This window comes from Myotis myotis, unplaced genomic scaffold (assembly GCF_014108235.1).
Source record: "Myotis myotis isolate mMyoMyo1 unplaced genomic scaffold, mMyoMyo1.p scaffold_m19_p_13, whole genome shotgun sequence".
NCBI classification, from domain to species: domain Eukaryota; kingdom Metazoa; phylum Chordata; class Mammalia; order Chiroptera; family Vespertilionidae; genus Myotis; species Myotis myotis.
In genome coordinates, this window is record NW_023416317.1 from 17,730,621 (window position 1) to 17,743,892 (window position 13,272).

Sequence of the window (13,272 nt, forward strand, 5' to 3'; positions counted from 1 at the left end):
AAAGAAATCTCCAGGCCCAGATGGATTTAAAGGAGCATTCAAAGAAGAATTAACACTAATTTTACAGTTTCTTCTGGGAAACAGAAAAGGAGGGAACACTTCTCAACTGATTTTTTTTTTTTTAATTAAATCTTTATTGTTCAGATTATTACATTTGTTCCTCTTTTTTTTCCCCCCATAACTCCCCTCCTCCCAGTTCCCGCCCCACCCTCCGCCCTCACTCCCCACCCACTGTCCTCATCCATAGGTGCACGATTTTTGTCCAGTCTCTTCCCGCATCTCCCACACCCCTTTCCCCCCCAGGAATAGTCAGTCCATTCCCTTTCTATGTCCCTGAGTCTATTATAATCACCAGTTCATTCTGTTCATCAGATTATTTATTCACTTGATTCTTAGATTCACTTGTTGATAGATGCATATTTGTTGTTCATAATTTGTATCTTTATCTTTTTCTTCCTCTTCCCCTTCTTAAAGGATACCTTTCAGCATTTCATATAATCCTGGTTTGGTGGTGATGAATTCCTTTAGCTTTTCCTTATCTGTGAAGCTCTTTATCTGACCTTCAATTCTGAATGATAGCTTTGCTGGATAAAGTAATCTTGGTTGTAGGTTCTTGGTATTCATCACTTTGAATATTTCTTGCCACTCCCTTCTGGCCTGCAAAGTTTCTGTTGAGAAATCAGCTGACAGTCGTATGGGTATTCCCTTGTAGGTAACTGAGTTTCTTTCTCTTGCTGTTTTTAAGATTCTCTCTTTATCTTTTGCTCTTGGCATTTTAATTATGATGTGTCTTGGTGTGGTCCTCTTTGGATTCCTTTTGTTTGGGGTTCTCCGCGCTTCTTGGACCTGTAAGTCCATTTCTTTCACCAGGTGGGGGAAGTTTTCTGTCATTATTTCTTCAAATAGGTTTTCAATATCTTGCTCTCTCTCATCTTCTGGCACCCCTATAATTCTGATGTTGGTACGCTTGAAGCTGTCCCAGAGGCTCCTTACACTATCCTCGCATTTTTGGATTCTTTTTTCATTTTGCTTTTCCGGTTGGGTGTTTTTTGCTTCCTCGCATTTCAAATCATTGACTTGATTCTTGCGCTCCTCTGGTCTGCTGTCAGGAGTCTGTATAATATTCGTTATTTCAGTCCGTGTATGCTTAATTTCTAGTTGGTTCCCCAATATAAGATCGAGGGTCTTATTAGTTTTCTTGTAGATCTCATTAAGTTTATCGGCGGCTTCTAAACAGTTCTTGAGAGACCTTAAAAGTGTGGTTCTGAACTCTATATCTTCCATTGACAATTTTGTCCTGTTTCTTTGTCTCCGCATTTTGTTATGCTTCCTTGGTGCACCCCCTAGTGGTCTTTGTTCGCAGTCTTATAGTTAAATCTTGATTGTTGTAGCTAATTCCAGGGAGGGTTTGACCTCCAGGCCAAGTGGCTATGAGAATCAGCTGTGTCAGCAGTGAGAGAACTTCTGTCCTCTAGGGAGGTGCTAATCTGGCGTTTGCCTGAGGCTATCCGGCAAATGCCTGTGTGCAGGGCTTGGGCGGGGCGGGTCGCACAGGATCAACAGGGTGGGCCGGAGAGAGCAGTTATGGCGGCTCTCAGTCCTGTCCCCAGGGGCTCCGCCTCTCTGAGTCCCAGCACCCGCTGCAAAGCTCAGAGAGAAAGCCGCACTCGCTCTGACCGAAGCCAGACAGTCCCGCCTCTCCTGTTTGAGTCTGGGTCCCCAAAGACTCGCCTGTATCTGGAGCTCAGAGACTGCGCCTCCCTCCCGATTGAAAACGCCAACCGCGCCCTCCGCCGCCAGCCCGCTCCGCACCTCAGAATTTGACTCCAGCACTGCGCCTCCTCTGAGTGTCCGCATGCGTCTCTCCTTCCTCCCAGTTGTAGGACTTCCACTCAGGCAGCGTTCCCGCGGTTCTGGGTGATGTCCCCTCCGCTTCCTGGTCTCACCCTTGAAGCAGCTGTTCAAAGCAGCAAACTCCAGCGCCAACCCACGCCGCCATCTTGGTTCTCTCTCAACTGATTTTTATAAGACCAATATTACCTTGATACCCAAACAAGACAGTTAAAAAAAAGAAACAAAAGAACCTACATACCATTATCTCTCATGAACTTAGATGAAAAAAATCCTCAACCAAATATTAGCAAATCTAACAATAAATAGAAAAAAAACAATATAAAAAAATGGCTAGATGGGCTTTATTTTAGACTAGAAAATTTGTGCACTGAGGAGGGGGGGGTCCCTCAGCCCCGCCTGCCCCTTCACAGTCTGGGAGCCCTCAGAGGATGGATGTCCCACTGACAGGCCCATGGGAGGTGACCGGCCAATCAGGGGAAGGCACCGCCCCCATCACGCCATTGCTGCTCCTGCCTCTGGCTTCCCTCTGCGGGAGGCGACTAGGACGATCAGGAGAAGGTGACACCGCTGCTGCTGCTGCTGCCACTGCTGGCCACCCTGGCTGTCTGAGCCTCGGGCATCCACTGCAGCTTTGTCTGGAAAGACATCCAGAAGACGTCCACCCTAATGAGCATATTACCCTTTTATTAGTATAGATATGCAAAACTGGTTCAATATTGAAAATCAATGTAACCCATCATATTAATAGGCTAAAGGAAAGGTTGAAGGAATATCATATCATATAGATGTTGTTTTTTAAGTAATTCACTTATTTTTATTTCCTTTTTTTTAATCCTCACCCGAGGATATATTTTCTTATTAATTTTAGAGAGAAATATTAATTGGTTACCTCCTGTAACCTGCAATCTTCTAATTTGCAGAACGACACTCCAAGCAACTGAGTCACTCAGGGCGATATTGTGTTTTTTGACAGCTAAAAAAAAAAATTTGACAAAATCCAGTGTTCATTCATTAATAAAACTTTCAAATTTGATCCCAGCCTGTGTGGGTCAGTGGTTGAGTGTCGATCCAGGAACCAAGAGGTTACTGATTTGATTCCTGGTCAAGGGCACATGCCCAGGTTGCTGGTTTGATCCCCAGTAGGGGGCTTACAGGAGGCAGGCAACCAATGATTCTCTCATCGTTGATGTTTCTCTCTCCCTCTCCCTCTCCCTCTCCCTCTCCCTCTCCCTCTCCCTCTCCCTCTCCCTCTCCCTCATCTCTCTCCCTCCCCCTCCAGGGAGTGATTGATGTTTCTATCTCTGTGCCAGGGAGTGGTTGAAAGTATGAAAGGCAAGTGCATCCTGGGACAATCTGTGTCATAGTGGGTGCACATGGTTGCAATAAACCATACCTACCCATATTTTAATTTTGTTGTATACAGCATTTCTATTCTGCCTTATCCAAAAAGTACATAAAATAGTTTTATTTAAATATTGTTATATTAAAGTTCATTTATCTATTTATTCATCAAATATTTTTTTTAATAATGAAAAGTAAAAAATTTAGTCATATTCAGATGCAACAGATAATTCAAATTATGTAACAATTTGAATACTCCTTGGATTCACTCCCAATAAAGGAATCTATATCCTGGTTTCTCATCAAATATTTTTTGTTGGCTTTCTTAGTGCTGATCATACTGGGATAAAAAAGATGGGGAAAAAAGTGTGATGGACAGAGTTGATCATTGGATGGATCTGGTATTTGTTTTTAAAGCTTTGTTTTTGCTGTGACATGTATTCTATATTTTCAGTTGCAAAGACAAAGGTTTTAGTGTTCAATTAGCTGGTAAATTTGGTTTTCAATAATTAAGACCTTTTTTTATTTGTAATACATCTTGTCAATATTGATTCTTTGTCACTTTTTTCTTGATAATACATAAAATAATAGTTCATCTTACAATTAATGGCATTTTAGGCGCAGTGAGATCTGATAATATCTAAAGCCAACTATTTTTGCAGGGTTTTTTTCTTGATTAATTTTAGAGAGAGAGGAAGGGTGGGGGGAGAGAGAGAGAGAGAGAGAGAGAGAGAGAGAGAGAGAGAGAGAGGAACATCAATTTGTTGTTCCATTTATTTTTGCATTTATTGGTTGCTTCTTGTATGTGCCCTGACCAGGGATCAAACCTGAAACCTTGGCATATTGGGACAATACTCAAACCAACTGAGCTACTCAGCAGGTTTTGCACTTTTCATCTGAATATTTTACCTGTTCTAGTTTTATTAAACATTTAGAGGAACCTTTAACAATTTGAGAGTCTGATGATAAATGCTGTGGCATTCCATGGTAATACTGTGTTACTTACATATATGTTGAAACCTCATTTCCTCTTATTTTTTTTCTTTGTTTTTCAAGTGTCAATATACAGTATCTGGTTTTATGACAAGAATGACTGTCACCGCATAGCCAAACTCATGTCTGAGTAAGTATATTACTCTACAGATTTATTTATTAATGACATATGAGAGATGAAAAATTACTTTTCTCCCTACTTCTCTTTGTTACTAGAGTATAATAATCTCCCTCTAATTTTCTCTAATTATGTATTTTCCTCTAATTTCCTGTTTATTCTCAAAAATTTGGAAAAGACAGAAAAGTCTAAAGAAAACTATAATCCTATATAATAAAAGCCCATTATGCAAATTGACTGAACAGTGGAATGACCTGTGAAATGACCAGTTGCTATGATGTGCACTGACCACCAGAGGGCAGACGCTCAACGCAGGAGCTGCCCACAGGCCCCAGGCCAGCCAAGGCGGTGCCAGCGAGGGGGGGGGCCCTCCCCACTCCATGCGATCGCCCCACAGATCGGCCCTGATTGTCAGCCAGGCCTAGGGACCCTACCCATACAAGAATTTCATGCAACTGGGCCTCTAGTCTTTTGTAATCCTACTACTACACTCAGTGTGTGTTGTCCTGTTAGTTTACTTGATAATGTACAAGATAATGTAGAAAGTTCCAAAAACTTTCCTTTTGGTCTTTTTCTTTATGTATATGTGAGGTTGATGTCCTTGATTGTTTCTTACAAAAATAGGATCATACTGTATGTATGGCCTAGTTTCATGTCAACAGCATTTTTTCAAAGCATTAAATAGCCCTGTATAGTGTCCTGCATATAGATTGTAATTTAACCAGAACCTTCTGAGGGTGTCATCTATGTGCAGTGCCCAGTCTAACCACCATATCCAATGTAGATTCTATCCAGATTTTCACTATAACAAGTGGGACTGTGTTCAGTAGCCGAAGGAGAACTCCTGCACACATCCATGTTTACCTTTTTGAGTGAAATTATTTTTGACCCAGATTCTATGTTACTAAATCACCAGTCCATTACTGTATTGTGTTCCAAGAGATTTTTTTTTTGTAAGAACAAAATTTGGAATTTGGAAAACCATTTTCATTGAATTACTATTCTAAAGGGTGGTTCAATGTCCTTTCTCAAAGTAGCCAGCAGAAGCCACCCTGCATGGGTTATCTGTATTGCTGGTACTGCCAGTCTGGAGTTTAGGTGCCCAAGACACTGTGGCACTCAAGGGGCCTGAGAGCTCTGGGCAAAATGCACAGTGGGCACACTTATTCTGGGGCACTTCTGGTTCCTTTTCAGTGTTCCTTCTCAGAAATGTTGACCTCTCTTCCCCATGTGTCAAATCAAGATTCTCTTGTTATCAACGTGTTTAGAAGAAAGCAGTCTTGATTGTTGAAAATAATCTTATTTTAAAACTAATTCTTATAAAAATGTAAATAATTAACTCAAAAACCTCACTTCCAGGTATGTTTGCATTTTAAAAGAAGCACCCAAGGCTAAGGAGTCCCAGTTGGATGTTAATCAGCTGTGCTTTGGCGGCATTGGCTGTAGCCACAGGGCAGGCCATGTCTAATGGTGTGTGCCCCCTGAGGATTGTTCCATATAAACCTGTGTCACTCATATTTGAACACGTGTTGGCTCTCTAGAAGCACACTTTCTTTAGAGCGTATTTTATCTTAAAAAGATAATGCAAAGCCATTTATTTGATGACATTTTTTGTAGTGTTTTTTTTAAAAAATATATTTTATTGATTTTTTACAGAGAGGGAGAGAGATAGAGAGTTAGAAACATCGATCAGCTGCCTCCTGCACATCTCCTACTGGGGATGTGCCCGCAACCCAGGTACATGCCCTTGACCGGAATCGAACCTGGGACCTTTCAGTCTGCAGGCTGACACTCTATCCACTGAGCCAAACCGGTTTTGGCTGTAGTTTTGAAAGTAACAGCAAAGGCAGCTTCTGTTTACTTAGAAGACACAGATTTGTTGATTTTTTTTTTTTTTTTTTTTTTTTTTTGTTATCCTGAAATCCAGAATAAATTTTAAATATCTAAACTTTGGAATATATTACTACAGTTGACCTTGAACTACACAGAATTGAATTCTGTGGGTCCACTTAGTCTTGTATTTTTTTCAATAAATACAGTACTATAAGTGTATTTTCTCTTCCTTACGATCTTTTAAAGTAACATTTTCTTTTATATGTTAATCAACTATTTATGTTACCCATCAAGCTCCCAGTCGACAGTAGGCTGTTAGTAAAGTTTTGGGGGGAGTCAAAGCTGTACGCAGATGTCAGCTGTGCAGGGAATCCGTGCCCCCTTACCCATACGTTGTCCATACACTGTACATACACTTTCTCCTGCAGATTGAGAGCTTTTGGGACCTGAGTGAGAGAATCCAGCTTTTTTTAGTTCTAACAGCCATCCACAGGAAACCTTTCTGAGCTTTCTTTTCTCTGTCAAGTAGTACCCCTAACGTAAAACTTCAGGTAGTAAATGAAGCTAAAGGCCTATCTGGAAATAATTGTATTGAATCTAAAAATAAAACGAAGTAGAAACAGGAAGCAGAGACGGAAAAGAAGAGCAGTCAAGGTTCTTTCACTAGAATGCCTCCAAAAAGAGACATTTGCTTAACTCAGCTTGTTTTACTTGAAGTGGAGAGGTATTGAAAGTGATTAGAGAATGCCCTTGTGAAACTCTTGATAGGGAGTTTTCAAGAGCCTGGCCTGTTTATGTCTGAAGCGAATACCTTATATGTTAACATTAACTTTGTGATAAATGGCATTCTGGACACCAGAGATAAAAAAGACTACTTTATCTTTCTTTGCTCTAACTGCCTGTGTGCAACTTCGATTTGCTACATATTTCTAAATGTCACATCTGCTAACCAGGAATTCAGGTAAAATTCTTCTTGGCATATTATGTGTCTAAATAAATATGCCTGTCAGTGTCCGTTCTGTCAAATTTAGATCTTCCTATCACTGTTTTGATAGCTGCACTAGAGTAAAAATTCTCCAAGTAAAGAATTGATTTATTCTTAAAGTTCTTTATAAAAACTGAGAAGCTGTTTAGGGAGAGTGGCAAATTTCTAGACCTGTACTATATCTAAATTTGGAAATTCTCTTTGGTCCGTGGCAAAGTTAAAAATCCGCTAAACTTGAAAAACATTGATCCTCCTGAAGAGGAAATCCAGCCTCCCAGACACTACTTAATAATAAAGCTGTTTAGAGCTTGCCTACGTAGACTATGAAATTTGGAGAACTCAGGGAAGCCAGCTTTATTTCTGATCTTACAGATACTCTTAGGGGCACAGTTGAGAATTTGTGAGGAAAGGAGAGAAGCAAAGTCCTTCTTCACAGAGTTAGAATGGAAAAGACCTTAGAGTCTAAGCCTCATTTGAGGGTCCCTTCCATACCATCCAGCAGCTCTGCTTTCAGCGGTGGTGAGCATTGTAACCAAGGTGGCCAGTGTGTTGTTAGAAATGTCTTCTTTTGAACCAAAAGCACAGATCCAGTCCAGGTCAGGGGAGAGGTGAATTCAAGCATGGGCAAGCCAGGCAGCAGGGGGGGGGGGGGGGGGGTAGAAACAGACTGTATAACCAGAGTCCTTGGTGAAGGTAGATTCAGGCTGGGGGTGGCCTATAATTGAGGATAAAATAATCTTTTTACTGAATATTAAAGGAGTGCCTGTAAATTATCGAAAATGAAGAAAAGTACAAGCAAAGTGAAATTGCTTGTAATCCACCATCAAGAAATAATCAATGTATACCTCTCCAGTCTTTTGCTACTGGCCTCACAGTTACGACAGTACAGTATTTCTTTGCCAAGAGATGATTACCAATATGGATATCATATTCTAATTGGTCTGATCCTCATATCACCTGCCAGTCTTTTTTCAGTCTACCATAAAGTCCATGGTTCTACCTTTGTTTTAGAAATAATAACCCTATTAATGACATTATCACCTTAAACCACCCTTCTTTAAATAGGAATCCTGCCTCAGGAGACGATTCTGTGGTCAAATACATTTGAAAAATGTATAAGCCCACCCTTCTTAGAGAATAATAACACATTTTAGCATATTAAAAACTCAGAATGATTCTGCTATTTAAAAAAAAACAAAAACTGTTTAATATTGTTTAACCCAATGTTTTCCAGGAAAAAAAAAAAGAACCATCTCACACTGGAGTTCCTGATGGATTGTTTTAAAGTAGGGAACTGACACAGTGGCCTATTCTTGTCCTATTCCTCTTAGTCCATCAAAAAGCCTTTTGCTACTGAATTGTTTTATTGCCTGTCATCACTGTCTGAAAAATTCTCAGGTAATACAGTTATCAAGTTGTGACTGTGCCCATAATATCCCTTGGCAGGTAGGCCTATTCATTACAGTTGGGAATGAACCTGAGTAAACCTTAAAAGGAACAAAAAAAAGATTGGTTGCCTTGTTGAAATTTATTATTATTATTATTCCAAGCTTGAAGAAAAATATAAGAAACAATAAAAAAATCCTTGTGCTCACTTACGTATCTTTCAGTTCCTGGCATTTTGCTATAATTGCTTCAGACCTTTATGTGGGGGGAGCGGGGAGAGGATATTCCTAAGAAATGAAACCCCACAGATGGATATAAAGACCACAACCCTATAAGTGACATTCTTGACTCCCAGTTTCTAGCTTTATGTATTTTCAAGTACAGAATTAGCGTAAGCAGCACCAACCAAAATAAAGAGCATGCCTCAATCACCTCACCTCAGTTACCCACTTAGTGATTTTTAAGGAGAGAAAAGGGGAAACCTTATGTTTGCTTGTAGTGCTATCATTTGCTTTTGAAGATTCACCAAGACCTTTATTTTCAAGAAACTCATCTTTCTCCTGCCAGCCTGGTGTCATTACAAACTTTCCACCGTGAGTTGTTCAGCTGTGCAGACTTCCTTTGTTTTGGTAGCATTGTCCATTTTCAAATTACTTTACCATTTAGTTGACTGATTTTAAGATACTTTAAAAAAGAGAGAGATAATTTAGTAGAGCTTTTTTTGCCCATAGGGCAGGGTAAACTTCTAATTACTAAACATTTGCTCTTTTTACTGTCTTGCAGTGACCCTTAGAAGTTCCAGGGCACCTTGCCTCATCCTTAGCTCCGAATGCTATATATGTTTAATTTTAACTTTCTATCCTTGAACCTCTCGTGTATGTAGGATCTCTGATTTTCTCATGTGTGCAGGGTTCCTATACATAATGTGTGTAATTAAGTTTGCTGATTTTCTGTTGTTATTCTATCTCGTGTCTTTTTTATTATTAGAGCCAAAGAATCTTGAGGGTAGAGGAAAGTTCCTCCCACACAACCTCATACTTTCATGTTTTGGAGTTAAAAATTTTGTGCAAATAGGGAAGCAAAATTTGCCACTGTAAAATGTATTACTTTGGCACGATAACTGTTTTAAGGAACAGTAGACTCAGAAAGAAGCTTTGGCCTTCCCACAAATTGACTAAAAGAATTTAAGATAGAAGGCCTGTTCGGAAAGAACTGTCACCATAGATAACCACGGTATATGAACTGGTTGGGGCAGACAGGGAGGAAACCTACCTAGCAAGGCCCATTTGATCGAAGTCCTTCTTGGGACCCATTGTCTCTAGAGGGCACAGTAATATTTGTTTACTAAACATTAACTCTTTGATTTCCCTGTGAATTGCCTTACTTTCCTTTGAAGTCCCAGACCCTTACCTCCTTCTTCTTAGCTCAAATGACATGTATACCCATTTTGCCTACTATCTTTAGAATTTGTCATGCTTATGTGAATTCCCCATGCATATGCATTAAATCTGATTTCCTCCTGTTAATCTGAGTTGATGTAAGAAATATCCAAACTTGTGGAGAATATGTATAAGAGTTTATTTGAACCAGACAGACAGTATATGCCAGGGAGCAAGATCTCAAATGCTCTGCATAGAATTTTAATGTACCTATTTCTAACAACTCTGGTATGGAATTCTGTATTTCAGTCCTTCTCACAGTGAAATATATTGGTTGGCAATGCTGTACCATAAATAAAATGATGAATTGGTCAGTCATATATTCCAGGGTGAGGTAGCCAAGCCTCTGTGTTTTGTATTGTGAGGACATTGTGATCATGACATTTTTCCTGTATTCCTGGAAAATGAACACCAGAAGAGTTCTTGGGTCAGATTGTGTTTTAACAGGTGTTGTTGCTAAAACCTGGTTCTCGTCTTCTAGGGTGGTAGAAGAGGAGACACGGCGCTCCCAGCAAGCTGCACGGGATAAGCAGAGTCCCAGCCAGGCCAACGGTTGCAGTGAGCACAGGCCCATCGACATCCTGGAGATGCTCAGCCGAGCCAAGGATGAGTATGAGAGGGTGAGGCTGCATGCCCCTGGGAGGACCAAAGGGGACGAGACTTGCAGGGGAATCATGGACTGGGGAAGTCACCTCCAGGGCCAGCAGAAATAATTAATTCAAAAAGAAAACTTGTCTTTTAGTTTTAAGCCTAAGAGATAATAAATTTGCTTACCTTACAGTCTTTGACTTGGCATGAAAGTTGAGAAATTTTTTCCCTCTATTCCTGTAAAACTACTATGGGAGAAAGTGGTTGTGGAATGCAGAAGTTAGCTGCACCAGGTAGTCTGGGAAAGCTTCATGCCTTGTCTTCACCTCTGCAGTCTCTGCTAGGTCTTAGGAATTTACGTTTATTTACAGTCTGTTATTGGTAGTAAGTGCACGGCCTTCATTAAGCATCATTTGGAATTTTACCCAAATGAGAGGTTTTTCTAGAATTTATTTATTTATTTATTTATTTTAATATATTTTATTGATCTTTCACAGAGAGGAAGGGAGAGAGACAGAGAGAGCTAGAAACATCGATGAGAGAGAAACATCAATCAGCTGCCTCCTGCACATCCTGTGCCCGCAACCCAGGTACATGCCCCTGACCGGAATCGAACCCGGGACCTCTCAGTCCGCAGGCTGACGCTCTATCCACTGAGCCAATCCGGTTTCGGCATAGAATTTATTTTTTTTCTTTCTGTTTTGTATTTTAGTTTAAAAGTTAACTGATAACATTTTCTCCCCAAAGTTGAATGAAGTAGAAGCTGTAGGCATTCGTTAGTTTATTCAGTACATATTTATGAGCTATCCATGGTGTAGCAAGCAGTAGACATTTCCTCCATGGTCATCAGACCTTGTAGCTTTGGAACTTTCTTGGCATTTCACTTGACATCAACATTTAAAAGCCCCACACTTTATTGGAGTGATACTAAAGGCTTCCACTTTGTTTCAGCAGAATTATAATTGTCACCTTATTCTACTAACATTGAGTTAAGTTCTTTTTCTCATTTCTTGTTTAATCCTCACCAAAAGATCAGGGAACAAAGTGTAAAAAGCACTCTCTAAAACTGTATTTCCCAGTTCTACTCTAACACTGGCCTCTACGTTTTAACAGGCATTCCTTGAGAAGAGGTTCCAGTTGGTCCCGTGAGTTAAAAACATCATTAGGTCCTAGCCGGTTTGGCTCAGTGGATAGAGCATTGGCCTGTGGACTGAAGGGTCCCAGGTTCGATTCCGGTCAAGGGCATGTACCTTGGTTGCGGGCACATCCCCAGTGGGGAGTGCAGGAGGCAGCTGATCGATGTTTCTCTCTCATCGTTGTTTCTAGCTCTCTATCCCTCTCCCTTCCTCTCTGTAAAAAATCAATAAAATATATATTAAAAAAAAAACACACACACATCTTTATAGGGCGCTAAGTGCTCAAGACTCTGAGAGGTCCCTGCAGTAAATAAAGGGGTAACACCAGTTTCTAAGTTGATTTGACTATAGCACCATTTTTCACGTACTACCCTTTAAGAATCTAGAGTTCAAGGAACAGTGCTCTGGAAGGTAGTTTTCACCATAAACTACAATAAACCTACATTCAAACACCAAAGGAAGTCCCGCTTCCTGGGTAGAGAAATACACATTCGAGCCCATGAGAAGTTTCAAGTTGTACCAAACTCCTCAATGTCTCATAGAGAATTAGGAGGAACCTATAGATCTGTGAAGATTAATATAGGAAAAGCAGTTAATGAGGTCTGTGTTATCTACACAGATGCCTTGCTCTGTTTTTATAGAGGGCTTTTAAGAATGTGGGGAGAACAGTAATTACTGTTATAAGAAAATTCTTCCATGGTATGAAATAAATAAAATTTGTCTATGGTTAGATTAAAACAAAACTAAATCTTTGGGTATTTAGTTAAAACTTTGATATTTACTTTTTAATATGTTCTGTTTTTTAAAACAGCCGGCAAATAGGTAGAACTTCCATAAATGACAATTTTGTTTCTTGTCTGTATTTGGCCTGTCATCTAACCAAATGGAATTGGTGTTAGCAGTGACCTCTGAATTCATATCTTAGTGTTTGGATGGGTTCCCCTCAGCTGCCACATGGTTCCAGATGGCCCCTTTGTTTATCTTGCACACATGGGAAAAAATACGTTAAGTCCTAGAGACCTTTTAAAATACAGCCCATCTCGTAGCTCAAGTTAAGTTTCAAGTATTGCAGACTCAAATGTCCTTAAAACCATGTGGGCCATGGGAGTGCCTGCTACGGGTCAGGGTGGATCTGACACAGGAAGCCTGTTGCTATATCACAGTGTCAGTTGCAGCTCACCTCCAGGCAATTGTTGCCAAATTATCCAGCTTCTCTCTGAAAATGACAGGCTGGAATATTTATGTAAAACCTCTCATTTTTAACTCAGCCGGTGTGGTCCAGTGGTTGAGCATTGACCTATAAATCAAGAGGTCAAGGTTTGATTCCTGGTCGGGGCACATGCCCAAGTTGTGGGCTCGACCCCCAGTAGGGGGTGTATAGGAGGCAGCCAGTTGATGATTCTCTCTCATCATTGATGTTTCTATCTCTGCCTCTCCTTCCTCTCTCTGAAGTCAATAAAAATATATTTGTTTTTTAAAAAAGCTCCCCATTTAAAAAATGTTCCAGAACATTTTATACAGCTGTTTTAAGAACTTGTTATGAGCAGTGTTTTGAGTTTATGTTTTATCTAATACAGTACAATTCCACACATTTTTCAT

General features: G+C 40.1%; 1 protein-coding gene across 4 annotated transcripts in view; it reads left to right on the forward strand.

Moving 5' to 3' along the window:
• The window catches only part of DCP1A (decapping mRNA 1A), a 50,620-nt gene that overhangs the window by 21,963 nt on the left and 15,385 nt on the right, over nt 1-13,272 (forward strand). For all 4 annotated transcript variants that reach the window (XM_036331902.1, XM_036331899.1, XM_036331900.1 and 1 more), the window contains 2 exons: nt 4,252-4,318; nt 10,431-10,569. In XM_036331902.1, coding sequence (XP_036187795.1) covers nt 4,252-4,318; nt 10,431-10,569 — 206 coding nt within the window. The remainder of the gene's footprint in view (nt 1-4,251; nt 4,319-10,430; nt 10,570-13,272) is intronic.